Below are 27,103 nucleotides of genomic sequence, written 5' to 3'. Positions count from 1 at the left end.
CACTAATGGTGAACCATTTTTGTGTGTTTTATTCAGATAAAAGTCAATGTTTGATAAGTAAGTTCCTTTTCTTTAAAGGAATGTCAGCATAAGCTCTGAGTTGTCAATGTTGTGCTGTATATGTTTTTTTTTCATACTGGGTAAACATAGGATATGTACTCTTTCCCTGTATGTACCTGTGAAGAATATTAGGGGGCTTGCATTCACAAAACATTTGGAAGACTTATGAGAATATGTAATTGTAAAGTACCTTTTGTGTGTGTAAGCTGGTTTTGTTTTCAATCCTGCAGGCTTTCTTCTCTCTTGGCTAAAGAAGAGTTGAACTTGAATGTGCAGCAAGTTATTGTTAACTGTTGCTGTGAACCACTGTCCTTGTGCAGTGCAAGGCAAAACAGCCAGGCAAAGTCTCTTCTGACAAACATCAGCAACTTAGCACACCAGTGTGCCTACCACTGCCTTCCAGATGTTGAAATACCTATTCATGATTCTGCAGTGACCTTTGAGGATATTTCCACTCAGGCCTCATCCTCTGTGACTGACTTGAGCCAGCACACGCTCACTTCCTCCTCCCTGGACTTCCTGAAGTCTCAGTCGAAGCTAATGGCCACAGTGGCATGTCTAAGTGCATCTAATATACAGAAAACTTCCAAATCAAGTTTATCTTGGATGGAATTTCGGGGCAAACGGGAGGTGCCCTTAGGTTTGGAACAGATTTCCAGGGAGTGTGAAGCATTGTTGAAGGAGTTCCCAATATTGGAAAGGTTTCTTCTTGCTATGTTTGAGCCACTTCAGCACCATCAAGAGGAAGGTAGCAGTTTGGCTGCTGTCTTCTCTGGCAAGACTTACATATCTCTGGTTCTCCTAGGATTGCATTCCACCACAGCTGTTAAGGTATTAATGGGAGTCTTTGAAGAAGCTCTTGCTGCAAAGGATTGGGACAGGGCTCTGAAGGTCTTGGATCTGTACAGTCAGGATGTGGAGGAGCTGGTCAATGTGAAGGATGCTGTGCTGAGCTGTGCAACTGCTGAAGGTGAGAAGGATTAAGTCAGGCTTTTTTCCTGTGATCTCTTTCTTTTTCTTTTTTTTTTTTTTTTAAATAAAGAATACAGCCTGTATCAGGAGGTGGAAACTAAGATAGTGGTTCTTGGGCAAATCCAAAGACAGAAACAGGTCCCTTCCCTTTCTTCATCCTGGATTTGCTTTCTCTGGTGGTGTATTTTTTGTTTTGCAAATGTACAGATCCTGACCAATTTGGTACAAGAGAATTGGAATGCATCTGTGGTGTTATTTTTATGTGAAGAGCTGAGTACTGTTAGTGGAACATGTCTTACAGCAGTATCATTGTCGTACATGGATGATGTATTCTGTGAAAGGAGGTACCTTTTGGAGTATAAAGGTAGTAAGGGTCCCATGCTAACTTTGGTTACTTCCCAAGAATGTGACACTTGGGATAAATCTGGTGTAAGTTTTTCAGCACCATACTGTTTCTCTTGGTGGTGCAATTCAGTAAGGATGAAGATTTTTTTATTTTTCAAATTACAGAAACTGAGTTTCAAACCAGTGATTTGTTTCCTCTACAGATAAGGATGGTTGGCAATACTCGTTCCCAGTAAAAAATGCGACGTTGAGAGGTAGGCTGGCCCTGCGCTGTCTGGACAAATGGCCCCTCGATGCCTGTTTGGAAATCCTAGCTTATTGCATTTCTGATTTGGACATGACTGATGAACTAAAAGAAAGTCTGCAGAGCAGGAAGAAAGAACTTCAGGTTTATCAAAAGGTACAAAGTCATTCTTTAAGTAACCAATGAGATGAAATAGGCAGCAGGGAGCAAATATACTTGTCCTTTGAAACAACTTTAGCCCTTTGTTATTTTTTGACCGCAAAAGCTTTTAATGTCTTTCGTCCAAAACCGTTCATGTGTTTTCCAGTGCTTTAGTGTCTGGTTAACACTCTGCTTGCATCCTTCATAACTTTGCCACTTTCCTATTAGCATTCAGGTCTGCAGATACGATTAGACATAAACATTTGTGTGAGGCTGCTTTTTTACAAAGTATGTTTTTCCATTCTGTACAAACACTAGAGCCTCTGGAAGCTTTCGGTGGCAATTCATCATTTTACAAGTTTGAGAGGTGCAGATGTACCAAGTAGGCATGGTGTATAAGACTAGTGGTCTAATAAGCATGTCTGTATTGCAGTCAGTTCTTCTTACTGCTGATACCAAAGTTAGGTCAGACTAGCTGGCCTGGAATTCAGCACGGACTGAAAAGCCAAACAGAGCAAAGAAAGGAATAATAAATTCCTGCTGAGCTCTGTCTGGTGATAGTTCTGCTAACTGACAGTTAGCTCCGTTATCTGCAGTGCCAGTGATGTCTGCAATATATGTGTACTTTTTCATTCATAATTATTGCCTTCCCTTATAATTAAACCTTCCCTTGTAAATGTACTTTGTAGACTTATACCTCTGAGAAAACTGCATAGTCTTTTTTGGAGTGCAAGTGCATTGCATCATCCCAGAAAGGGCTAGCGATAAATATGAATCTCCTTTTTAACTTTTTCCTTTGTATGAAGCAACTCTTGATGTGATCAGCTCAGCTGTTTTCTGAGACTTAATGATTGTTGTAGATAAAGCTTTTAAAATTTGTGCTACCCTAATATTAATTTTTTCAGATTTTGAATGTGCAAAATGAACCGTTGTGGAATGACTGGCAAGATCTGAAAAAAGCCTGCACTGATGACCCCGAGGCTGTCATGAACATCATTCTGAAAGCAAAGGTTAGGCATCATTGTGGGAATTTTGTTGTATTAGAATGCACTAAACTCGAATAGATAAATTTGTTGAAATAGCACCTTAAAACACTGATCAATGGAGATAACCTTGAGAGGAAGGATTCCTTTACTCAGTTCTGTGCTACAGAAACAAATACAGGTCTGCGTTTAATGTCAAGATTTACATGTAGTTAATAATCCTTAAATTTAAATTATAATTCTTACTCTGAGATACAACCTGTTCTCTTCTCTTAGAATTTTGAAGACTTTAATAGCATGGCTTTTGGCATAATACAGGCTTGATTATTATAGAAGTTCTAATACTGTAGAAAAAGTGTCTCTCTAAAAAGCCAACTTGCTTACTGTGATATGAGAAGGTATTCTCAATGCAGGCTGTGACTGACAAAATTGACTGCCATCTTCCCATTGTCAGTGTAATTATTACTTTTTGCATTTGGGAGAGGAGTCTAAGCTATAGAATTTCTCAAGAAGTTGATTAGAACTTTGGGAGAAACAGCTGTATGAGAGAGACTAGAGTTTGTCCTTTTATTTTTTTAACTTTTTTAATTCTTTAGGATTATGAGTTGTGTGAGGAATGGGGCCACCTATATCCTGTCCCAAGGGAAGATTTGATCAACCTTCACCGTGAGCACCTTCTCCACTTATTGGAGATGGGAGACATGGAAAAAGCATTGCAGGTAATAGCAGGACTCTTTCAGCCCTACATGCATAGGTCAAATAAGTTGAGAACTGTTTTGTTTGCCTTCTTTGTGTGCATTTTTGTGGCTTTTTTGGTTCATCGCTTTTAAGAGATGCTATTTGCTTAGATATGCTTTCAGTATCTTGGCTCTCCTCTGTTCCGCTTAAGTGAAAATCCAGCTTGGCAATCTAGTTGTTGGACCTAATAGCATAAATGTCACTTACATGGAAATACAAGGCCGCTTTTATTTGAAAAATCATAATGAAGCATTTCTGTTCTGCTTAAGCAGAAGAAACAGAAGTGGAACTAATAGCAGGAATTGGTCAGTTGTGCTTCAGTGCCCAAATTAGTGAAGTGTGAATTCTTCTGGTTTTAATAATTATAGAGCTGTTCCTAATAACAGAGAACGTAAAATAAAGTGCAGACTCCTTCAGACTATGTAGCTTAGAAAACTTTCTGGAAGCAAAGTGAAGCTTTCTCATCACTATATCTTTTGTCCCATTCGTTGCTTAATTTTCCGTTTGCTTTAATTTTAAAAATACTTTGATTAATAGATGAAGCAAATAGGTAATGAGTAGTCTATAAATGGATTATTTACATCATCCTTATATATGCAAGACACTTGTGCAAGTTAATTTGCTTGCTGGACCATTGTAGGGCAATAATCTGTCATGGACTGCCTGTTATAAAGGCTACTTTCCAGGAATGTAGTAGGGATTCACTGTATTTTGTTTGTATTTGTAGCTTTTACAAAGAATTGAAGACCCTGGTATTTGCCTTGCCATCAGTGAACAGTCTCTTGACCAGTCTCCGAACTTGGCAGCGTCTCATTTCCTGGCTGATTACCTCACAGGTCACTTCTATGCGAACCTGACAACAGCACGCCGTAATGAAATCCAGGCACTTTATATGGGATCAAAGGTGAGTAAAACTCCTGCATTGTGGGATTAACAGCAATATAGTTTTATATAAGTAATTTTATAATACATAATACACATAAATATAAAGTCTATAGATTTTACCAGAGCATTCTCACCATATCAGATCTAAGATCCTGAGCCTCATGGATACAAAAAAAGGTTAGAGATGGCTTAAAACTTCTTTTCCATCTCTGCAGTTCTGGTATTATGAGGTGGTTGCAGCTCCCAATATGAACAGAGCAGTCTTGTGTTGGAGCTGTAGGGAGTGGAGAAATGCACAAGAGTAAAAGGAAGAAGGGTATAAAATAAAATTGCAGTGTTTATCAGGAGAGATGTTATCTTTGTCCCAGTGAAAAAGAAAGCATCCTCAACTTACTCTCTGTGTCAGAGAGTCTTTGACACTTACATGGCATGTTTCTCCCAAGTGCCTTCCAAAGGTAAACACTATCACTCTTCTTGGATGGCCATTGCCTTTACAGAAGTCATACAGGTTCTGTGCTCAGCCCGGGAATGGATACATTAACCAGTAGGTGACCTTAGTCAAATGCATTATATGTAAACAAAAAGCAGTGCTTTTCATAATGTATATTTTGTTGTAGGACTACAAATAGCAGCTTGCTCCAGTGTGTGCCACAACAGTATTTTGCTGAGCTTCCTGTTTCCTTACTTGTCCCTTTTGAAGACATTATTTATTTTAGAAAGTGTCCACATTAACTGTCCATCTTCAGGAGAATGGCTGTTGTTTTTTCCTCTTGGTGTTTCCCTTTATAAGGAAAGGATAAGAATTGGGCTGATATTCTTTTTACAAGCTTATTTTAATAAGAGAATGTACTTGCTCTACCCTGCTAGAACATATTTGTCACAGGGTCACAAAGTGCTTTCCACTCTTCAACTGCCTCTGAAGTGAGTCAGTGTTTTATAGAATGGGAAAGTGCAAACTAAGTAATTTCTGCAAATCCTTGCAGTAATACTGTAATAGAAGTAGGAGTAAGTCTGAGAATTCCTGCCTCCATTTTTTTTTTTTGCCTCTATATGTTATTCTCTTCTCTGCCTAAGCTACTGTGCTAGTTTATTGTCTAATCTCACGGAAGCACAGATTTGAAGGTGTATAATTTTAACATATGCTTTTTTCCTTGTGTCTCAGGTGCTGCTGACTCTGCCTGAGCTCTCCCGTGTTAACTACTTCCACCTCTCCTCCAGGCCACTGCTCATGCTGGAACAGCTCCTCATGAATATGAAGGTGGACTGGGTAGCTGTTGCTGTGCAGACACTACACCAACTCTTAGCTGGACAGGAAATTGGTTTTACCGTAGAAGACATTGACAATTTGCTCTCCAAGTATGCAGGAAAAGCTCTCAACTTCCCTTTCGCATTAAAAGAAAAGAGATCAGGTGACTGTCTGTGAGAATGCTGTTTTTCACTTGGGAAAGAAGGGCCAGCTTCCCTCCATGATCATTTTGCCAATTGTGCCACAACATTTTTAGATGAGTGCATCCAGTCTCCCTCTAGCCCAGAACATGTTAAAGTCTTTGCCTTTCTTCTAAATAGATGTTCTCAATGACCAACAGCTTCCAGGGTTTCTTTGACTTTCCTCTGTTGCTCCTCTTTGGGGTCTCTCTTCTTATTTGATATTGTTCAAATTTATTTCATTCCTGTTTAACGCAGTCACTGATGACTTAAGTAGTTCTAAAACCTGCAGCCAGATGCATCTTGTCCCAAATCGAATGGGGATTTAATCTTCCATAGTCTTCCCTCCTACCAGAGTCCTGTTCCTTTTTTCATATAAATGATTTTTAAACCTGTAGTTCTATTTAACATTTTCGGCACAGTTCTCCTTTCTGGTTTGCCAATCCCTTCTCATCCGTGTTGTCTTCGATTCTCCTGCATTCGGCTCTCTCCTTTCAGGGTTTTAGAACTGGAACAGCAGAGGGTGCTGCAGATCAAGCCCAGTGCTTTTGTTTTGCTCTATTAAAAGCAGGTGCTCTGTGTGCCTGTCTATATTTATGTCTACATATATGGTACCAACTTGCATTATGCCAGTTTCCAAATGCTGACTTCATTTTATGATTTAAAGATGCAGCTCTTGTTAACATAAAAGCATCAGACTTATCTTTTCCTGCCAAATGACCTATAACTTTGCAAGTGTGTCCCTTCCACTGAGATGTGAAGCATCTACTATTTGCCATGAGTATCTTGTGTCAACTAATTGCTTTCACATTTCATACTTGTTCTCTGCTGTATTATTCCTGTGCCTATCCGTAATCCATTGCTTTGGTAAGGATACCTTTCTCTGTGTTTTAGGTCATTGAATTTTATATAGTTTTGCATTAATGGTTGTGGACTAATTTTCATGAGAACATAGTAATGTGTAATTACATAGCTAGTCCTGTGCTTACATACTCCTGTGAATGGATTCCTCTAATCTTCTTAAAAGCAGGTAGATGTATGTCCAGTATTGTTCTCTGATTTTATTCTATTTTCTTCCCTTTGTCCTAGATTCTCTGGTACGTATCCAAGAAAGTCTCAATCAGGTATTGGAATGTGAAGCGCTCTCTAAATCAGGATCATCAGAACTATCTCCTGTCAGCTTTGCTGGTAAGGTTAAGACCTTGGTGCTGTTTTCCTTCAATCTGTTCTTATTTGTTTTATACCCTATATATGTATCTCCTACTGCTTAATAGTAACTTGGGTCATATTTAATGCAGGTTAGTAGGTCTCTACAGTTAGGTGCTTTGGGCCTAATTAAAAGAAAATTTAATGGGGAACAAGAAGTGTATGGCTCTGTTTTGATTTTTGGTAGGTGTCTACAAAATGTCTGAAAAATCATCACCAAGCCTTTGTGTTACAAACCCTACAGAGAAAAACAAGCCTGAACAGAGTACGGGAAATGGGACTACATCTACAGGAAAAGAAAAATTACCTCTTTGCCAGAGCTAGGTTGCTAGTGGATTAAAGGTGCTGCAGGTTAATCTTTCTGTGTCTTGACTTCTGTATTCTCTCTCTGGTAGATAGGCAGAGCTTGTCTGGAAGCCCATCATTGTGGTACTTGTCCCTGGCTTCCTGTTCTTTACTCAGTAACTTTTTCTTCTGGATCTTAACTTTGGTTTTACAGTAGAAATCTCAACTACGTTGTATTTTTTTTTTTGTCATTCTCTTGGTCCTTGAATTTATTTTTTCTGGGATCCCTCTTGTGACCTGAGGGAAATAGCACACCTGGTATTGTCTGAGAGGCTCCACTCATAGTCCTCAAGCACAAATAAATAGAAACAAAATAATTTAAGCCAAAGCTACTGAAGAATATCTGTGGCTTAAAACGAGACACAAATCCTTTTATAGGTTCCATTCAGCATCTAATGCAAGAAATACTCCTCCGAGGATATATATTGTGAGAGATGCACAGTTTGCACTCTCAGGGAATGACTAGCAAAGGATATCCTCAGACCTCTAAGGCTGGTGATTCTCAGCAAGTGATGGGCCTAAACTAGAGCTGGAGGTTTATATCCTCATCTACAGTCTAGGGTGTCTGAACCGTTCTCTGGTTCTGTATCCTGAGCTGAAGACTCTTCTTGCTCTGCCCACACGAAGTGACAGCAGCATCTTGAAATGACAGCAGCATCTTGGCTTGGGTTGTGTATCTCTTCAGTTTTTCACATAATGGTCAGTTTAATATCTATATGTTGTTAAAAAAAACCTCAAATGCCGCTAATTGTCCTCTAATTCCTTTGCAATCCAATATCTACTTGGATGAGTATGAATTAGCTTTATTGAATGGAAATTTTTTTCTTCTAGTATTCATGTACACAGAAGACGGCTTGCACTTTTTAATTAGGCTGTAGTGTAACTGGCTCACATCATATAAACTAAAAGCCTATCTAATACTGTGAAACTTGATTCAGTGAGTCTTTCATTGGCAAGGTCAAAGATCCCTAAAGGCCAAAAACTTAAACTCCTGCCTCTTTGAACTGATTTCCCCACAGTAGATTGTAAAGGGGACCAGAACGGGGAGGGATATACTGTTGCTAGCCATACCACACCTCTCCTGAGATAACAAAGAAAAGTCTCAGTCTTCAGGAATGTCAACACTGTGTATCCTTAAGATTACAATTTTAGATTAAATCATGTATATTCCTTACATAATGTTGTTCTGCCATGCGTGGTTGAAAGATAATTGTAGTCATCTTGTGAGCCAGAAAATTCTTACAGCCTCAGTAAGTTTGTAGTGTTTTCTGATATTCAGGACTCCATTAAACAGCTTAAGTCCCATTCCATGTTTCTCTTGGCCTGGCTCTTCTTAAGGTGGTACCATATCTGCAAGTCCGAGAGACAGAAGTCTGCAGCAGAATTTGTTTCCTCAAGAATTTGTGCCTCCTGAGAAGCCACCACCAAAGCAGCAATGGATACCTGATGACACTGAAACAATATGTATGGTTTGCAAAACTGAACGCTTTACTATGGTAAGGCACAAAAATGAAGTACAGACATTGCTAGAACTTAATACAAACCTTAATATGAACACTTGCTCATAGTCAGCTTCCTAAGAGGCACTAGCTACTTTAGGAAGTTTGTCTGCATCAGTGTAGTCCTGACAAGACTGCCAGTCCTTGAGTATTAAACCATTAATTTCTACTTAGTGTAGTTGAGGAGACTGGCAATGATTAGCTCCTTTCAGAGTCCTGTGAAGTGATAGAGCCTAAAGAAGAGATCTGGTCATCAGAGAGGAGACAACCATGAGATCTAAAAATGTGTAACAATAGAAGTTTTAATATTTCAAAAGGCTGTCTAGTTGACCATGCTGTCACAAAACAGCATGAGCATCAGATGATTCAGATTACCAGTATAGAAAATGTAATCTTTGCTGTTGGTTACACTTTTCTAAAACCCGTTGTTTCATAGAGTATTTGAGCATCTGCGTTGTTGCTCTAAGGGAAGAAGTTAATTTTGAGTTTTGCAGGTGTGCTGGCAATCTGTTATCTTCTGTTCCTTAGAAACAGTACTGTTTTCTCAAAGTATCTGTTGCTTTTGAATTTGGAAAATACTAAGAAGGTGTCAGAAAGACAGTCTACAGCTTCTGACTTCCAAGAGATGATCTAAATAGCGCTGTAATCAAAATTGGGACAACTTAAATAGTGGAAAGCCCAAGACTGCAAAATACCTGCCTCTGGGTTTTGGATTTTTTTTTTTTCTTTCTTTTGCCATGCCCTCTCTGGAAAGGAACTGTAACAGTGAGAATCAATCATTGTATAGTTCTGAAAAGCCTTATTGTGCAGGCTGTTTCCTCTCTTCAAAGGGAGTAAGTTAATCGTGAGTGGAGGCTGATACGGAAGGGGACTTCGGTAAATTCTTTCTGCTGATCATCCATGACCTCTTGCTTAGTTTAACAGGCGCCATCACTGCAGGCGCTGTGGCAGGCTGGTGTGCAGCTCTTGCTCCACCAAGAAAATGGCAGTAGAAGCTTGCAGAGAAAATCTGTCTCGTGTATGCGATCAATGCTATAGCTACTACAACAGAGAACATCTGCCTGGCTTGGTACAAGCCAAAAGCAGGTAAGTCCTTCCATTCTAATTCTCAATTTCATCTACACAGCAGAGTATGTGAATGGAATGAGAGAGAAATAAGCATGTGGGTTTATTTGGATAATATAGTAACATCAGCTTTTTGTCCTCCATCTGCTGGGATTTTCAGGTTTGACAGGTGTGGGGATGTTCCTTATGCCTCAGTTTACTTTTCGTATTAGAAAGAACACTGGAGAGCCAGGCAACAAAGTCCTTAATTATTTAAACATCAGTAGATCATTAAACCTGAGAATTGAATGTTTTGATGCAAAACATATTCGGCATAAACTACTACAGTGTTACAAAGTTTCTTGCAGTTTACTCGGCTCCCAGATTAATGTCACATATTGACTAGCTCTGCTGAACATACCAGTGTTTTAATGTTACTCTGTAATCCCTTGATTATAAATCCTTGAACCCTTGCGGATTCAAGAGCAAGTTCATGACTAGATCGGCTTTGAAACTGCCTTTAATAAAAGAGACAGCTGTGACGACAGATTTTCATGATGTGGTTGCTTTAAGCTGAGAATTGGACCGAAATTCATTGTGTGTATGTTAGGCGAGCTGATGAAAAGTGCAACTGAAATGAGTTTTACTCTCTGTGACCTCATCAAGCCTGCTGATATGCTGCCAGTGTCACAGAGAGTAAAACTCACTCTTTTCAGCTGTGCTTTCAGCTGCATTTCCTCTTTTCCAAGCAAGCCTGCAGATAGCAGTATCTCCTATGTCAGTATCAGCAGGCTTGCTAGAAAAAGAGGAATATGGTGCAGATGTGAGAAGGAACCTCTGAAAAAAATAATCAGTCACGTCTAGTTAAACCAGGTTGCATCAGAATGGTTGCTTACACTGCCAGATTAGGTCAGCAGAGCCTAGCAGTGAGTTTAAATGCTGCCTGTAATGTTCTAATTGCTTAAATGTCTTGGGTTTTTTTACACTCGCCCTATTTGTATATCAAAGCCAACTAAATCTTAAGGACAGAGAACTGGATGCCAAAAACTTCATTTTAGCTGTTGCATATTCTGATACTGGGCAGTTCTTGTTCTCAGTATCTGCTCTTTTATGATGTGTGCAACAGAAGTTTATAATAACTATAAGGTTATTCCTACAGAAGGTTATAAGAACTCATTACTTAGTGTAGTTGAAATACAACAATGCAGAGCAGAGGCAGGATCTTAGATTTCCAGACAGCAGGGGGTAGGGGCACGGCAATGGGTTGGAGAGGGCAGGGAGGGAGGGATACTAGATTTTTACAAGACAGCATTCTGAAAAGGCTAGCCATGTTGATCTCTCTTAGAACTGTTTTTCTCAGTGTGCTGGAGTAGGTATGATGTTTCTTTCTGTCATTTTCTTACAGCAGAAAAGAAGATCAGGACCCAGCGGAAGGTAAGGAGTGGAGTAATGTTAAACTTCAGTCTTCTAAAGTGCCTGATTAGCAGCAGTGTTAGAGGTAGGAAGCTGATACATCTAGTTGCAGCTGAAGGGTGATCTAACTTCAGTTACAGAATATCACTGATGATTTTCACATGTGCAGTCTGAAACTGAGCATTCCAAACTTCTGTGAATGGAAGCTGAGATTTAGGAGAGATGTCTGAGCCAATGTTGAATGTGCTGGAAGGAACTGAAAAACAACAGTTGGAGAATGCACTTTGCATACTGCAGTTAGTGGGAGGCTGTGGTATGAGTGGGAATTAATTAACCCACTACAGAGCTGTGCAGAGTGATCCTCTTTTTACAAACCACGATAGTATAACTCTGAATACCACTGCAGTGTGCTGTGGCATTTCATGTTGCTGGCTGGGGGTAGTACAGGATGAGGCCCCTCTCGTGGGTCTGATTGTGTCCTGAGTTCCGTCTCCTTTGCTGATTGTGTGGATATGGACTAGTAATTTCTCCTCAGTGCCTCAGTTTCCACATCTAATATCATAACACTTCAGGAATAATAACAAAATTTAGTTGACCTTTTTTTCTTTTACTCTGCCATTTTTCCTCAGAAAGTATTTACTGTTTGTTGCTTAGTCTGGTGTTTGAGGTGATTCTGCAAAATTTTCCTACACTGACATGAAATTCTGGCAGATGAAAACATAGTTATTTGAAGTGTTTATAGCAGTAATTTGTATTTTTCCTAACTTGTCCCTTTTTATGTATGATGGTCTATTTCAGCTTTTCTTATTTATTTCTATTTTTTTTGCTGTTGACAGAAGTTTGCACTACTGCTACCTTTGTTACAAGACTGAAACAGCTGAAATGCAGTTTCTGGGTTGCTGCTACTGGTTAGATCTTTCTCTTTGCCTGCAGCATTGCTACACATCACTGGGCCCATATGATTCAGTAGGAGTGAATAAGAACAGTAGGGAAGTCCTCAGATATAAGAGAAAAAGTGTTTTATTCTGCTTTTTTACCTTATCTGTTGAGTCTGTGCAGAAGTCTCTTCACAGATAGAAAAGGACAACATTATTATCAAATGTTTTCAAGTCTGGTTTATTGTAATTATTCCAGTTTCCGCTTCAATTTAGAAATAGTGTTTTTCTTTTTTATTTTATTTTTTTTTATTCACACTACAGTTTTAGAGTTACTCAACACTAACGGCTTTCTATGAAATCTAAAACAGTGAATTTTGAGACTTTTTTTTTTTAATTTTAAGTTTTTCCAGGGAAAAGAGGAAATTGATCAGGGGAAAAAGTAGCAAATTAGCATTATTCTCCATTTTTTTAGGATTGTGAGATTGGCCCTTGTTTTCCTGCTAGGAACCACAATCACAAACTTGAACATCAGAGGGCTTGTGCATTCTCAGCTGCGCTCAAATGACAGACACTGTTTGATTTGTAGCTATTCTGTGTTACTAATTTCAAAATAGAAATTTCCTTAATCTGGAAGAAAGAAAAAGGCTTTCCGCAGAAATGTAATTTCTTGAATCATTTGATCAAAACTCCAATTTTCTACAGTACTATTTTGTGTGAAAACTTAATGTAAGGAGTTAGCTCATCTTCTCAAAATCTTATGTCTTAAAGCTGCTGGACTATATGTTCAAATAACCTGAATTCTAGAAAGAATATACAGGCAGTTAAGTCAATTTACCCCTTCTTTTACAACTGGTTCTTCAGTTTCCTTTTTTAGCTGTAACCCACAGCTCTCATATTTTCACTTGCTCCTGCTCAGAAATATTTAATAACGTGCCTGAGGGAAGGCTAAAGAGGGGTGGTTGCTGTGGTTGATGTCCTCTAGGGTAAGAGTTGGATAATCATCTGAAGACATGGTACTGGAGCCAGTTTTTGATGACAGCGTGTTGGTAACAGTGAGAGTAAGTTTAGGTGAAATTTGGCAGCCTGCTGAGGAATGGAAATGTTTCTGTAATCTGTGTCCTGGTCATGTGATACTAGCGGGAAGTGGCACAAGAGGAGGATTACAGATCACTGTTTTACGAGAGTATAGGAATACTCTGCGTTATGTGTCCTTAGCCAGATTTGTTGCTTCTTGTACAGTGGTTCTACCTGCTGGTTTGTTTTTTTGGCTGCAGAAACTTCTAATAATGAATATTCCACAGTGGTGCGAATACCCAAGGCAACTGAGCTTGAATGGATTTTTTCCTTGAATGAAGAGGAGAATGAAATTGTACGCAGTGAATTTTATTACGAACAGGTGAGGTCTGGAGAAAGAGAGTCCAATATAAGCAGTTCCCTGGAGAACTACCTCAATACTCATGTTTGTCTGTCTTTCCTCGAATTGTCAGGCTCCCAGCTCTTCCTTGTGTATTGCCATCCTTAGCCTGCACAGTGACAGCATAGTGTGTGGCCACCAACTGATAGAGCACTGCTGCAAGTTGTCCCAAGGGCTTACTAATCCTGAGGTGGATGCTGGTCTCCTTATGGACATCATGAAACAATTGCTCTTCAGTGCCAAAATGATGTTTGTAAAAGCTGGAAGGAGCCAGGATCTAGCGCTCTGTGACAGGTGATTTATCAGATGTTCACTAGCATGTATTGAGCTATTGTCGAGACCATTATCCTTTTTTACTGGGGAGTGGAGGGTGGGAAGGATTGTTTTGTGATTGTACTGTGGAAGTTTTAAACGAGAAGTTCATAATGTAAGAACAATGTAGGAGTCCAAATAGTAGAAATTCATGTAATGTGACCACATAATAATTAATGAGGAAATTCTCAGGTAATTCACTAAGACTGGGGTAAATATTTTACTTCTGATGTTGTGTATCTGCTTTCAGTCTATATTTCAACATAGGATTTAAAACCTGCATTTCCGGAGAATGGGCATGTTACACTTTTCTCAGGTTTTGTCCTACAGAGCTTGAGGTGGCGGGTGTAACATATAAATTTTACATGTACTATTTTGATTTGGTAACATACAGCTGGTGCCTGCAGTCAGCATCTGCCAGTGTTCCACTGAATGTGGCAAAAAGCCCAATAAAAAATAGTCTGAACAGGATAGTATGACGGATAGAGAAACCTGGTATACTGGTGATTAGGAACCAGTGTTCTAAGGGTTGTCTTTGACATAAAGTTCTTCAAGTGTCTGATAATAGTGGAAGTTGTTTGTATTTGTTTAACCTCTTTGTTTCCTCCTAGCTACATCAGCAAAGTGGATGTGTTGAATATTTTGGTTGCTGCTGCCTACCGTCCAATACCATCTTTGGATCAGATTCTTCTCCCTGCAGCAGTAACAAGATTAAGAAATCGGCTTCTGGAAGCAGAGTACTATCAACTAGCTATAGAGGTAATGACAATGGAGGGATGTCAGTGTTCATAATGCTTCTGTAGTGGCTTTTGTTTTTCTCCCTCCTGAGTTCAGGTGGATGTGATGTGTGAAATGGACAATATTTAAACAGTTACAAACTGGGATTAGGTTTTTAAACAAGGAAGAAATAATTTTCTGAACACTAGAAAATAATTTCTGAGAAGGAAAAGTCCTGCTGTGGAGCAGGATGCTGAAGGGAATGGTAGTGGCCTTGTTTCCCAATGCAATTAGAATTGGAATGGACTAATGGGAAGAAAGTCATTAAATAGAGGAATCTTGCATCCAGTAGAAGGGTTGAGACATCCTTTGTGGCAGGACTTTATCTGAAGCTTGTATGTTCGATTTCATTTGTCTCTAATCCTGCAGCAGACGTTAGTAAGGCACATTTCCCAAGCGTTTACTTGGAAATCAGCAATGGTGGCAAATCTGTCTCTCAGAGCTCATCTGGTGTGGTTTGTCATCTTCTGTCTTCCCCATGCTCCCAGGATTTCATAAACCTCTGTTTTATGGCATTGCAGTTTAAGAACAGAATTCTGATACTACAAACAGGATTAGGATTTTTAAGGGGTAATAAACAGCAAGAATAGGCAACCTGTTTGAATAAAACCAGTTCATTGTTAAAGGCAGCTGGTCTACCAAGGAAAATCAAGAAAAAATTTGACCAGCAAAATTATTTGAAATAAAACATTTCCTGGCAGTTCATGAAGCATCTTCTGTTACTTTTTTTTTTTTTAAACCACAAACCTGATGAATTCTGGTTTATAAAAATCATCTGTGTTGGAAAAGCAGATGTGAAAATGTCCTGAGTTTTAAAACTGCTGAACTGTAATTTCCAAGATAGATAGTTGCTTAAACTTGTACAATAAAAAATACTTCTGCATTTGGAGATCATGGGTGTTCTGGTAGTTGGCATTTTGTGTCAGTGATATGGAAACAATCAACATGGATTTTTTCGTATTCTGTTTTGTTTTTAATGGGAAATGTACTATAGGAAGTGAAAGGTCACAATCACAGACTGTGTGATAAGCCAGTTTTCCTGTTTTCTGTACCGGGACTGTCTTGCAGTATTAACAAACAGTTTTGAATTTAGGTTTCTACAAAATCTGGGTTGGATCCAGGTGGAGCATGGCATGCCTGGGGCATGGCTTGCCTTAAAGCTGGAAATTTAAGTTCAGCAAGAGAGAAGTTTAACCGATGTTTAAAGCCACCTATGGATCTAAACCAGCTGAACCATGGTTCGAGGCTGGTCCAGGATGTGATACAGTACTTAGAGTCCACAGTGAAACCTATACTCATTGCGGTAAGTCTTCTGTTCTGGCTGCACTGAAGGGCTATAGCAAAGCCAAGTAATGATGTTTTAATACACGTTGTATAGCAATGCGTGTTACAATATCAAGTGTTAGGTTTTTCCCTTCTGTTGTCATGATTGTATATTGCAAACTGAATATTGTTGAGAAATTTGTTAGCTATTTCGTCACAGTGAATTGGTGGCTGAGAACCAGATCATAGGATTTCATAGTAATTTGGGGCATACTTAGTGGAGGGCAAAGAAGCTGTACTGGTTTTAACGTGTTGTTATTACAGTCTGAGGAAACTAAACTCAATCCCAACAATATGTTGTGATGCTGCGGTGATGCTGTTTTTCTACTGAAACTCTGATAACTTTGCAGGAATTTAAAGAAGAATTTACAAATGCTGTCCCACTCTTCTTTCCTTGTCAACAAGCACTATTACATGGTTTGGAATTAGCTCTGGAAGTTCTGATTAGATACCAAAAAATGACTTTTAGTACTAAGTAACTGCAGAGTCATAATGATGAAAGACCTCTTCGTAGTACATATTTTAGGAGAATAAGAAAGCCTGTTTGAACTAGGTTATTGAAGTACCTGTTGACAGTGGAATTGTGTTTAAATAAATAAGCCTCCTGTCTGTCCCTGGAAACAGCCATGCTAACTACAGCAACATTCAGCACCTCTGTTGATAGCAGGATTCCAATCTAAAGTTTATAAAAAGCATTACTGGATTCTCACCCCTCTAAGCGATCTATTTTTAAAATGAACAATAACAGAAATGCTTCAGGGCTGAGTGACAAAATCTAACAGAAAAGAAAGTTCGCCTCTTACTTATCATGTATCATTAATTCTCTGTTTTAATGGCAGGACGATGATTACTTTGCCACATTGAGGGAACTCGAAGCAACACTGAGAACAAGTCGTCTGTCTCTGGAGATGATGTGTGAGGGGAAGATTCAACACAACACCTACTATCAAGAGTGCTTGTTCTATTTACATAGTTACGGCACTAATCTGGCGATAATAAGCTTTTATATGAGGCATGACTGTATGAGAGAAGCACTGCTTCACTTGTTAAATAAGGTGAGTAATCTAGTTTGCCATCACCTAAACTGAAATTTGAAAAGTAGCTAAGAGGACTTCAAGGCCAGTCTAAGATGGTAACGAGCATCACGCAGCATTCTGGGTGTTTTTCTGCATGGGAGTGTTCTGAGGTCCTAAATGTTGTTATACAAACTATCCAGTTACCAACAAGAATTCGGTGACGTGAAAAAATAACTTTGATCTTTACATCTCATATTTAATGTCTCTTCCCCATTGTGTTGAAACAGCGGTTTCTTGAGAGTAGAAAGTGCTTTATCTTTTTTTGGTAGAGGTCCTGCATCAACAGCACTTTGTAATTTTTCTACAAAGCTGCAAGCCTGGGACTATTGTCATACAGTTCAGAAGACAGAAGGAAAATTTTGAGTTCCAGCATGCCAATAACACTAGACGCTTTACTGTCTATTACAGTGGCTATGTCTCTTGGTATTGTTGTTTTGAATCGGACACCCACGTTTGCACTTTTTTAACTGTTAGGAACATAAGGGAATACAGGATCATGTCCCAGAGGACAGAAATCTAGGGAAGCCAAAAAGTGGTTTCCAGTTCTCCCTTAGAAGAACTGCATAATATAGGATGGTTTAAGAATGTTTGCAGGAAACAGTTCAGTTGGTGCTAAATTGCAATTAAACCTAGAAATGATTCCAACAAGGTTCTCGCTAATCCATTAAGGATGCTTCTTAGGAGATGTGACTCCATTACATCTCACTAGCTTGAAAGCTGCTAAGTGCATGGGGTTTTGTTGGTTTTCTTTAAGTTTCTGTGCTAGTGTTTGATTTACTGATTATTTTTTTATTATTTTAAATAATTCTTATTGAGAATGTACAACTTGAAACACTGAGTTCCATTACCTTCAGTCTGCTTATGAACTTTATTAATAGAAAATTAAGTTGTCTTATCAGCTTTGCTTTCTCATTTTATCATGAGTCATTCTAAGCTCCTGTACTCACCTGAATATTAAATTTGCTTTTCAAGTGTGACTGTTATAGCAGTTTAAATTTGCCATTAAAGAAAAGTTGCATATTTTTGCAGTGTTGGTGAAATAGTTTCTCTAGTTAAGTGGCAGACTTTGAAAATACCCTAGACATACAATTTGATGTGGAAGTTTTGGACAAGGAGACTGGTAGCGATCATGCAAACTAGAGAAGAAGCGTTAAGTTAAAGCTGTAAGGTACTAGGCTTCTGGTGAAACATTTTGCAGTTGGTTGTTTGGAAACACTTTCTGTGTACAGGCATTGTAGCTGAGATTTAAAAAAAAAAATAATAAAATCCATATCATGTCTTTAAAACATTTATGTTGGCCATGTTGTCACACATACTTCTTTCCACAGTAACATTAACATGTGAGGCTGCATTTTCAAGACCATAGTCAGAAGGTCAAGGAAAGTAAATATCCCCCTCAGCTCACTACTTGTGAGGTTTCATCTGAACTGTTGTGCCCAGTTTTGGGTTCCCTAGTACAAAAAATAGATTGTACAAGTGGAGCAAGTCTCATGAAAGGCCACTGATGTGGCTAGGGGCCTGAAGGACATGGTATCCAAGTGGAGTGATAGAGCTAGGTTTTTCCAGCTTGAAGAAGAGAAGGCAAAAGGAGATGTATGCACTGTTTTCAGCTACCAATTGGGTAATTATAGGGAAGACAGCCAGGCTTATCTCACATGTGCACAGTAAAAGGGTAAGAGACAGGGGATGCAATTTGGAGCAAGGGAAACTCCAACTGGATGTAAGGAAAAGTCTGTCTTTCTGATGTTTGTGTAGGAATCCCCATCAGAAGTGTTCATTGAAGGGATCTTCATTCCAAGTTATGAAAGTGGAAAACTGCATATGTTGGAGAACTTGCTAGAAACCATTGATCCAGGATTGGAGAGCTGGGGAGTCTACTTGATTGCAGCCTGCAAATACTTGCAGAGAAAGAACTACTACCATATTCTGTATGAGCTGCAACAGTTCATGAAGGTAAGATGAGGGTCAGTGCCATCTCTTTCAGTGAAATGTTGAATACTGTCAGACTTTTGGTTATTTATCTTGGTATAAATCTACATGACGGACAAGTATATTTTTTGCTACTTTGCAATCTTAAAAAACAGATAGGAAGGCTTGAGCCTGACTGAAGCTGACCTGCTATGCATTTGTCGTGGATCTGGCGCATTGCAGTAGCTTAAATATTTTTTGAAAGAAAACAGAGCGTTGCCTGCTTTGTGTGAGCACTTCAGCGCAGACAACGATTACTGAAGGTGGCATACTTTGGTCCATCTTAGTATTCAGTATATTTCTTCCAGGATCACGTTCGTGCTGCCATGACCTGCATTAGATTTTTCACTCATGGAGCAAAGTCTTACACTGAACTGGGAGGCAAACAAACGTGGCTTCTAAAGATCAAGGACCATCTCAAAGTCTATCTGCAGGAGGTCTCAAGAAGCTCAGGAAGGAAAAAAATGGCTTTCACTTTTCGGAAGAAAATGTCTGCTGCAGATGTGTCAAGGTATCTATAAACAAGAAGCTATGTTATAGGAAGGAGGAAATTCCTACCAGGGTTAACTTACAACATACAACTATGTACAAGTTATAGGTGCCAGACATAACTGAATCCCTGTATTCAAAAGTTGAAGTGTAAATTTAGACAGTTCTCTTTTGTACATGGGCTTTTATACCATGGTTTCCTTAGGGACTTTTTTCTTTCTTTTTTTTTGTAGGCTAGATTCTAACTTAAAAGGCGGGGGGAGTATATGTGATGTGATGAGGTGGAAAATAGGGAGCAGATATTTATTTGGGATGCAGATTCTCTGTCTCACTTTGAAATTATGCAAACAAGTGCTTACCTTCAGCTTGTGATGCACGTTAAATGCACATATCTGAAAAGTATCTCATTGCTGCAGACTTGGCTACACAAAAGACAAAGTCAAAAAGTAACTCAAATAATTATTGTTTGGAAATATGTCAAATTTTCAAATGTGTTCAGGAAATTAGTAAGTTCACCCAAATAACAATTGACACTTTCTCTCTTTCAAAATAAAGTGAGACTTTTTCCTCTATCTAGGCACATCAATACAGTTGATCTGCAGATGGAAGTAACAAAGTTCCTGCATCGATGTGAGAGCTCAGGAACTTCTCAAATGACAGGGTCCTCCTTGCCCACACTCTTTGGAAACAATAACATGAAAATGGATGTCGCTTGCAAGGTACTTATTGCTATTTCAAACACAGCTCTATTTTTAGTCAACAATGCTAACATCATACACAGGTTGACACATATGATGGTTGGAGCAGCCCCTTGTATTTTTCATGGGCAGGTTACTTGTGCATGTATGCAACCTACCGTTCATGAAAAATTCATGTTTTTCCTCAAAGTAGCAGAGAACACGTGAGAAATTGGAGCTCCTCTTCTCAAAGTTCAGGCTTTCAGAGGCAGAGGTTCCCAAATACAAAGAGTAATGTGCCTTTTGACTATGCTTTGCTTCAAACCACAATAGGATGTAAATACTGCTCTTATTCTAACCCTTCTTAACTTCAGCTCACCTGCATCTGCAACTTGCCCAATGTCCCACAGGAAATGAGTGTGTGACAGTAAACCCTGTATTTGCTCTACTTGTTGGGGTGGTGCTGGTTTCCGTTGAAGTAACGTATTGTCTTTTGTTGTCTGGGCAAAATCTGGAAATGCATTATTATTTAACTGTATGTAATGAAAAAGGAATGTGCATCCTACAAACTTGTCTACACCTCTCTCTTCAGGTCATGTTGGAAGGCAAAAACATCGAGGAGGGATTTGGGATTGCATTTAGAGTCCTTCAGGTATGGAAAACTTGATATAACAAGCACTATAATTACAAAAGAAACTGCTGCAAGCAGCAATTTCTTAAGCAAAAGACTTTCTTGCAAAATGTCTTTTGATCTGCAAAAAGGAAAATCTCTTTTGAGAAAAGTTACTAGGTCGAGTCTTAAATTTCTGGGTGTTTGGAGGAAGCTTGGTAAGGAAATGAAGATGCTGCTTCAGTAGGACGCTTCCAAACCAATTGGGTCCTACAGAGAAATTAAGTACAGCTTTTCCTTTGCTGTGCACCTTGTTGAGTGACTTAACTCTGGCAAACCACAATCACAGATGTGAGTAGAGAGTTCTGACTTAGTAGCTCTCTGCAGTTCATGATAGCCATGCAAAGACACAGTGAATAAATAAGGCTGGGGCTATCTCTGTACTATGCTTCTGACTGAGAGAGCAAAGCTAATTAACTGGAAACTCTTTCTGGGGACCTCTGCTGTCTCATGCCTCAGTAGAAGTTGAGGTGCTTATCAGTCAGCATAGCTCGTGAGCCTCCAAACTTTTCTGTGTGTTTCTCATCCATATATTAGGGGCTGCTAAAAGATACTGCTTCAAGCAGTGTGATTTGCAGTTGCCTCCTGTCTGGGACAGAGGGTATAGCAGGGCCACTTCTGGACAGACGTGTGGCACACTGAAAGAGTATCTTTGGATACGGCAGGCCCTGCTCCTTCTTTCCGGTCAGGATGTACAAGGCAGAACACCTGTTTGTAGTGGGATGGAGAGCCTTAGAAAAATAGCACTATTTAGCGGCAACAGCAGTCATTACACCCCAGTAAAAATGGAGCAGTGAACCCAGCTGCCCAGCATCACTTCTGTTTCCTTCCTGTTTTTAATTTTCTTGCTTTATTCATGGCAGGATCAGTCCGCAGCTTTTATTATCTCTTCCTTCACATGAGAGGTGTGCAATGGTCAGTTGCCTACTGTTTCTTGGGGTACACAAAGGGTGGCTGCTGGTGGGGTGTCTGGAGGAATACAGTGGGAGCTCGCTAAGTGAAGGAGAGGTAGGTAGAGACCTAGGAAAGATCTCTTGCCAGAAGAAATAAAACTGATGTTTGCCACCTCTGAAAAAGAGGCGGTAACAGTGTTCTTGTTCTTGAGCAGAATTGAGTTTTACCAGTCTGGTTATAGAAAACCTTTGAGCCAGCCCTGAGCAGTGGTGACTGGAAAATCAGAGGGCCCCAGAACAGCTTTGACTTTTTGGAGCATGGTGTGATATTTTATTCTTAGGAGAGATTGTCTCAGTTACATAGACTCCCTGTGAGAAAACCTGCTGAGAGTATTTAACATGTTGCTCTGTTGTTCCAACTCCCTCTAGGACTTCCAGCTGGAGGCTACAGAAGTGTACAGCAAAGTGGCCAAGCAGCTGGTGAAGCAGCAGAAGTATGGTGAGATTCGGCAGCTCCTCAAGTGTGTCAATGAGTCTGGAGTTGCAGCCAAAAATGATGGGGATAACATTATCCTAAACTGTCTAAATGAGTTCAAGAACATTCCTGCTGAGGTAATTCCTTCCTGCATTGTGTCCCTTTTGAAGGAAAATAGGTATATACAATACAGGCTACAGAGAAACCATCCTGTTGTCTGTGCTGCTCTTTCAGTGAGTTCTTCCTATCTTCTGGCTGTGTGCTACAGGCATTGTTTCAGCGTGGGAGTGTGTGGTTTGCCTTGTGCTAGTTACTCTGAGAGGAAACAATAGGTAACTGTAGCATGCTCCTACCCTGCACTTCCCAAATGGTTACCCATGATGGGGAGAGAACCTTTGCTTCACAGGATCCTTCCAAATCCTCCTGATTGGGGTGGGAGGCTTCCCTGGCCAACACAGAGGACGTGTGGAGGCAGGAGGTTTCTGTCATAGGAAACAATTTTAAGATTCCCTTTGCCTACCACAGTGCCTTTTCCATCCCAGTGAAGGAAGGAGATGCCCTTTTTGATCAGGTTATGGGACGAGATACTGACCTTATAGCATTCTCTAGGGATACCTCACAGGCATGGGAGGCAGGAGAAGCTGTGATAAAGGGAAGAATTGGACTTTGTATTTTCTACGTGTGCAGCACGGGCAGTTGGGACGATCCAACTAGCTGTGATCTCAGCAGCCCTTCCATTATGCAGGGGTTTTGGTCCCTGGTGGGGTAAATGTTTGTGAACTGTAGTCACTCTAAATCTGAACACCTTTTCCCTTCTTTGGATACAGGATCTGGATAATCTGATTCAGGATATGGACAGTGATGAAAACAAGGTAAGTAAAAGTACAGTAGATGGAACTCCTTTAGCAAGAGCTAAACAGCCTAGTCTTGCTCTGCAGGCTACATGCTCTCCTTCACCTTCTTTGTTCTCATCCTCACTCAGGCCAAAGTTTTGAAGGCCACTTCCTAGATTGTAGAAATCACGAGGAATTCCCCAAGGCTCTGTTGTTTGTGACTGTAGAGCTGTGACATGAAAGTAGTGATTGATGTTATCCCTCTTGGTTCCTTGACAGCCCTCAGAGTGAGGGCCAGGCACTTGTTATAGTGGGAGGAAAAGTATTTCAGAGAAGCTCATTGGTAGATCTCTTGGTTTTGTTACCCAGCTTTTCATATCAGCGCATGTAAGTTTCCAGTGATGGCAGACAGCTGATGAGGATCAACATATCTCCAAGATGATCGTTTCAGTTTACTGTTTCAGGATTAGCCTATTTCCATTGTGATCGAGAGTTAAATGATAAAACTTCTCCAATTCTAATATACTTCTTTCTTAGCAAAAGCGAGGCCTAAATACTTGGTTTCTTTGTTAGCTTTCATACCAGCCTGCCAAGCCACTGGAGAGTCACAGATAAATATGTGAAGTCTAGATGCGTGTTTATAGATGAAGAGGCTGTGGCTTGTCATAGATCTTGAGTGGCATAGCTGGGAATAAAACTTTTAAGATTTGTGACTCTCCTCTGTTCTGCTCCAACTGACAAACTAGATTGAAAAATGGGCTTCTCACTCTGCCTTTATATAAGATTTATCACTGAAAGATGTGAGCTGTTGTAGAAGCAGCAATGGAAGAAAATTACTTTGCTAGGAGGATATGGTAACAATGCACGTGATGGGATTCCTGATGTTGATTTCATGGCGATACTCTGAAGGAGTCTCCACAAGAGACAACCTTAATATACAGCTGTCTCTTCATCTTTTACGTTGCTATCTCCTCCATTCTGTGCTCAGCTTCATAATGTGCTGCTACTGCCTTGTACAACAGGTGTCTTGAACTAGGTATCTCCAATGATTCCTTGCTTAAGTTTGCCTTGTTAGTTTACTACAGCCTTCTAAACAGATTGTGACTGCCTCTTGTGCTTCAGATCCAGGCTTACGTGATGTGCAACAAGTTGCGTTCTGCCTATCTAGTCTCGGTGAGACAGGAGAAGTCCAGAGCAGTGCAGCTAGTCCAGCATGTGCGACAGCTGGCCGAGAACAGCGGAGATGATGTTGTGAAGGCCATCTGTACCCAATGGCTCTCAGTGCACCAGCCCAAAACAAGAAATCGGCTTCCCCAGGGCACCAGGAAGTAAAAAGTAATTGACATTCACCATCATACAGAAGGAGAGGGCTTCAAGAGAGCTTAAAGGTGGTGTGGTTCAGCGATCTCTTGGTAAAATGGAAGTCTCTTGACTGGTGTTGGTGGCAAATGGATGCTGCTGATGTGCCTCTGGTGAAAGGAAGGGAACTAAATTACAAGTGCCAGTCCTGTATTTTGACAGTCACTACCTCAGGGTGTTTTTTTGGCTATCTTTTTGATGGGGAAGGGTGGGGTGGGGGGGACAGTTTCAAACTGAACAAGCAAGAATTTTGGTGTATGGAAGAGAGCACTTCTGTTTCTGGGTTGGGGGGGGGTGGTGTTTTGTTGTGGGTTTTTTTTTGTTGTTGATTGTTTTTGGAAGGCACTGAAGTTTATTGTGTGGTTTTTATTTTTAATCCAGAAAACCTATATAGAGGGGACAGAAAAATCTCATCAACTCAATGTAGCCTGCAGTATAAAACTTTTTGTGATTATGGATTTCCTGTAAACTTTTTCAAGACTGGGGAGATCTTTTACAAAGACTGAAATTCAGAGATTGTTTTTAAGCCTCTATACAAACCATTGCTACTCTTCTCTCTTTTTTTTTCCCCCCCCCCCATTTTATTTTCCCACTAGTATGACGTGCCCAATTTCTTTAGGTCATATGAAAAGGTAGGAGCTGATTCTTCATGGTAGGTTTCTACTTAACGAGTCACACTGTATGATGTGTGCCATACATACGGCACCTGAGCCCTTACTAGATGGATGAAGTTACAAAGGGCATATCCTGCAAGGGGAATACAAAGGGAAAATAATACTTTAAAATAGTCGAAAAATCACATACCTCTTTCTTTGCCACAGTAATATCCAATAAATTGTTGTGATGCAGCTTTATCACTGAACGGTTGCCAGTAAACTTCCATGGTTTTTCATCAGGTATGGCAGAAAATAAGGATAGAGCAAGCTGTGAAAATTCATCAGGCAGTCTGTATCCCTGTCACACGGGGATTTACTTGTTTCTTACCAGAATAATCTGTCCCTGTCAGGTACAATAGAACACCAGACTGAATTTTTATTAACCAGACATCCTGTAGAGACTACACCGACAGGCTTTCCTCTGGAAGTGTTAGGTTAACTCAGTTTTATGAAAAAGCAGGAATCTTTGTGTAATGGCTGTGTTCATGGATGCTGAGAAAAAGCAGCTGCTTCTCTGCAGCTGAGACTGGGATATGAGAAATGGGCAGAAGAAAGGTAGATGGCAGTAGGGCCTTCAAAAAGAAACAGAACAAAACATGGCACTCCACAAGAGTTTGCATTTGCAGTTTACGTGTATTTCAGCATAAGAGGTAGGAGAACTAGTTCACTCTTCTGTTAAAAAATTTAGTTATTTACTTCAAAAGAAACAATGGGTTTTCTGAAGTGTGATGTAAATAGTTCTAGTACATAAAGTAATTTTGAGACTGTCAAATAAGAGTTTTGCACTATCCCCAAGCTCACTGTAGTGACAGAACAGACTTCCGTGGCAGTGGAAACGACTTGGTCCGTTTCCTTCAGTGTTTCATGAGCAGTGCTCCACTGACATAAACACCTCTCCTGGAGGTGCTCCGCTTGCTAGAGCAGGGCTAGAAATGTCTCGGAGCTAAGTGCTCAGAAATAACCACATTTAGCTTTCAGAATCTCCTGACCACTTATTTGCATTATCTCATTAGTGAGCAGTACTAATGAAAGCTGCTTTTGTTTTCTTTGCCAGACTGACCTAGCTTTCCCTCAGATTACAGCTGTTAGGCTAATCCTAAAACGTGACACTACCCATGTCTTCGATCATTTCCAAATCTCTAGTTATGGGGAGGAGGTTTTTACTGTTTGTGGGTATCCAGATCTGCATTGCTGTAATACCCACTCTTCTACTCGAGTTCCTTCTGCTCTGTAGAGCACAGAGAGTGGAGTTCGCCGTGCAGACCAGTCAGTTCTGTACCTGCCTTTTTTCCTGACCTCTTTGCACTGTACCTGATGCACTTTATAGAGTGTTTGTTGTAATTTGGTGTTCTTAACCTGGAATCGTAGGGATCTTTCTCTTACCAGCAGAACTGGAATTTTGATCCTGACTAACTGCCTTGTGTCATGCATAGTGCAATTATCAAGGGGCTTTGAATTTGTAAGCATCAAAAAGGGATTGAGTACTGCCAGTTAAACAGAACTTCTCTATTAATGACCAAGGTTTGTTTACAATGAAAAAGAGAATAAAGTATTATGACTGGTAATGTACCTTCTGTTTGTTTTTTATCTCAGCATAGCTGGGACTCGCTTTCTAGATCTGTATTTTGCTTTTGGCTGCGCTTAATTAGAAGGGGGGGAATTGTTCTGTCATGCAAAAAAATCTCTCTCAGCTACAGTGTCCTCAACGTTTAGACCAATCGGACTATCACATCTTTAGAAGTCCTCCCAGTAGCTGGCTCAGCCTCATACATGTACTCTCACAGACCAGTAATCCTCTTAAGAGAGTTTTGCAAGTTAATCTAACTCTCCCTCACAAGCCTCTCTTTGAGACAGCTAAATGAGCTTTAGTTCCTTCATTTTGCAGATCAACCTAGAAGGTATAAATCACTTGCCCAAGGTCAAAAAGAGTGGGTGTGGGTCTATGGAAATATGTAGTTATATGTCTTATGTTAAATCCACAATCAGACTTCTTTCAGAAGAGT

General features: G+C 39.9%; 1 protein-coding gene across 2 annotated transcripts in view; it reads left to right on the top strand.

Moving 5' to 3' along the window:
* ZFYVE26 (zinc finger FYVE-type containing 26) overlaps positions 1-26,669 on the top strand; it is a 53,170-nt gene extending 26,501 nt beyond the window's left edge. For both annotated transcript variants that reach the window (XM_074584894.1, XM_074584896.1), the window contains 22 exons: positions 291-1,030; positions 1,581-1,777; positions 2,668-2,772; positions 3,342-3,464; positions 4,211-4,387; positions 5,531-5,777; positions 6,883-6,981; positions 8,683-8,840; positions 9,760-9,929; positions 11,293-11,321; positions 13,453-13,574; positions 13,666-13,886; positions 14,516-14,663; positions 15,775-15,984; positions 16,844-17,059; positions 18,836-19,033; positions 19,357-19,559; positions 20,115-20,256; positions 20,807-20,866; positions 22,207-22,389; positions 23,080-23,124; positions 24,208-26,669. In XM_074584894.1, the coding sequence (XP_074440995.1) occupies positions 291-1,030; positions 1,581-1,777; positions 2,668-2,772; positions 3,342-3,464; positions 4,211-4,387; positions 5,531-5,777; positions 6,883-6,981; positions 8,683-8,840; positions 9,760-9,929; positions 11,293-11,321; positions 13,453-13,574; positions 13,666-13,886; positions 14,516-14,663; positions 15,775-15,984; positions 16,844-17,059; positions 18,836-19,033; positions 19,357-19,559; positions 20,115-20,256; positions 20,807-20,866; positions 22,207-22,389; positions 23,080-23,124; positions 24,208-24,417 (4,003 nt within the window). In that variant the 3' untranslated portion in view covers positions 24,418-26,669. The remainder of the gene's footprint in view (positions 1-290; positions 1,031-1,580; positions 1,778-2,667; positions 2,773-3,341; positions 3,465-4,210; positions 4,388-5,530; positions 5,778-6,882; positions 6,982-8,682; positions 8,841-9,759; positions 9,930-11,292; positions 11,322-13,452; positions 13,575-13,665; positions 13,887-14,515; positions 14,664-15,774; positions 15,985-16,843; positions 17,060-18,835; positions 19,034-19,356; positions 19,560-20,114; positions 20,257-20,806; positions 20,867-22,206; positions 22,390-23,079; positions 23,125-24,207) is intronic.
* The last annotated feature ends 434 nt before the right edge of the window (positions 26,670-27,103 follow it).

The sequence above is a fragment of the Larus michahellis genome, chromosome 4, assembly GCF_964199755.1.
Source record: "Larus michahellis chromosome 4, bLarMic1.1, whole genome shotgun sequence".
Lineage (NCBI taxonomy): Eukaryota > Metazoa > Chordata > Aves > Charadriiformes > Laridae > Larus > Larus michahellis.
The sequence above is the reverse complement of the archived record's forward strand: the minus strand, read 5'-3'. Positions and strand labels throughout refer to the sequence as shown.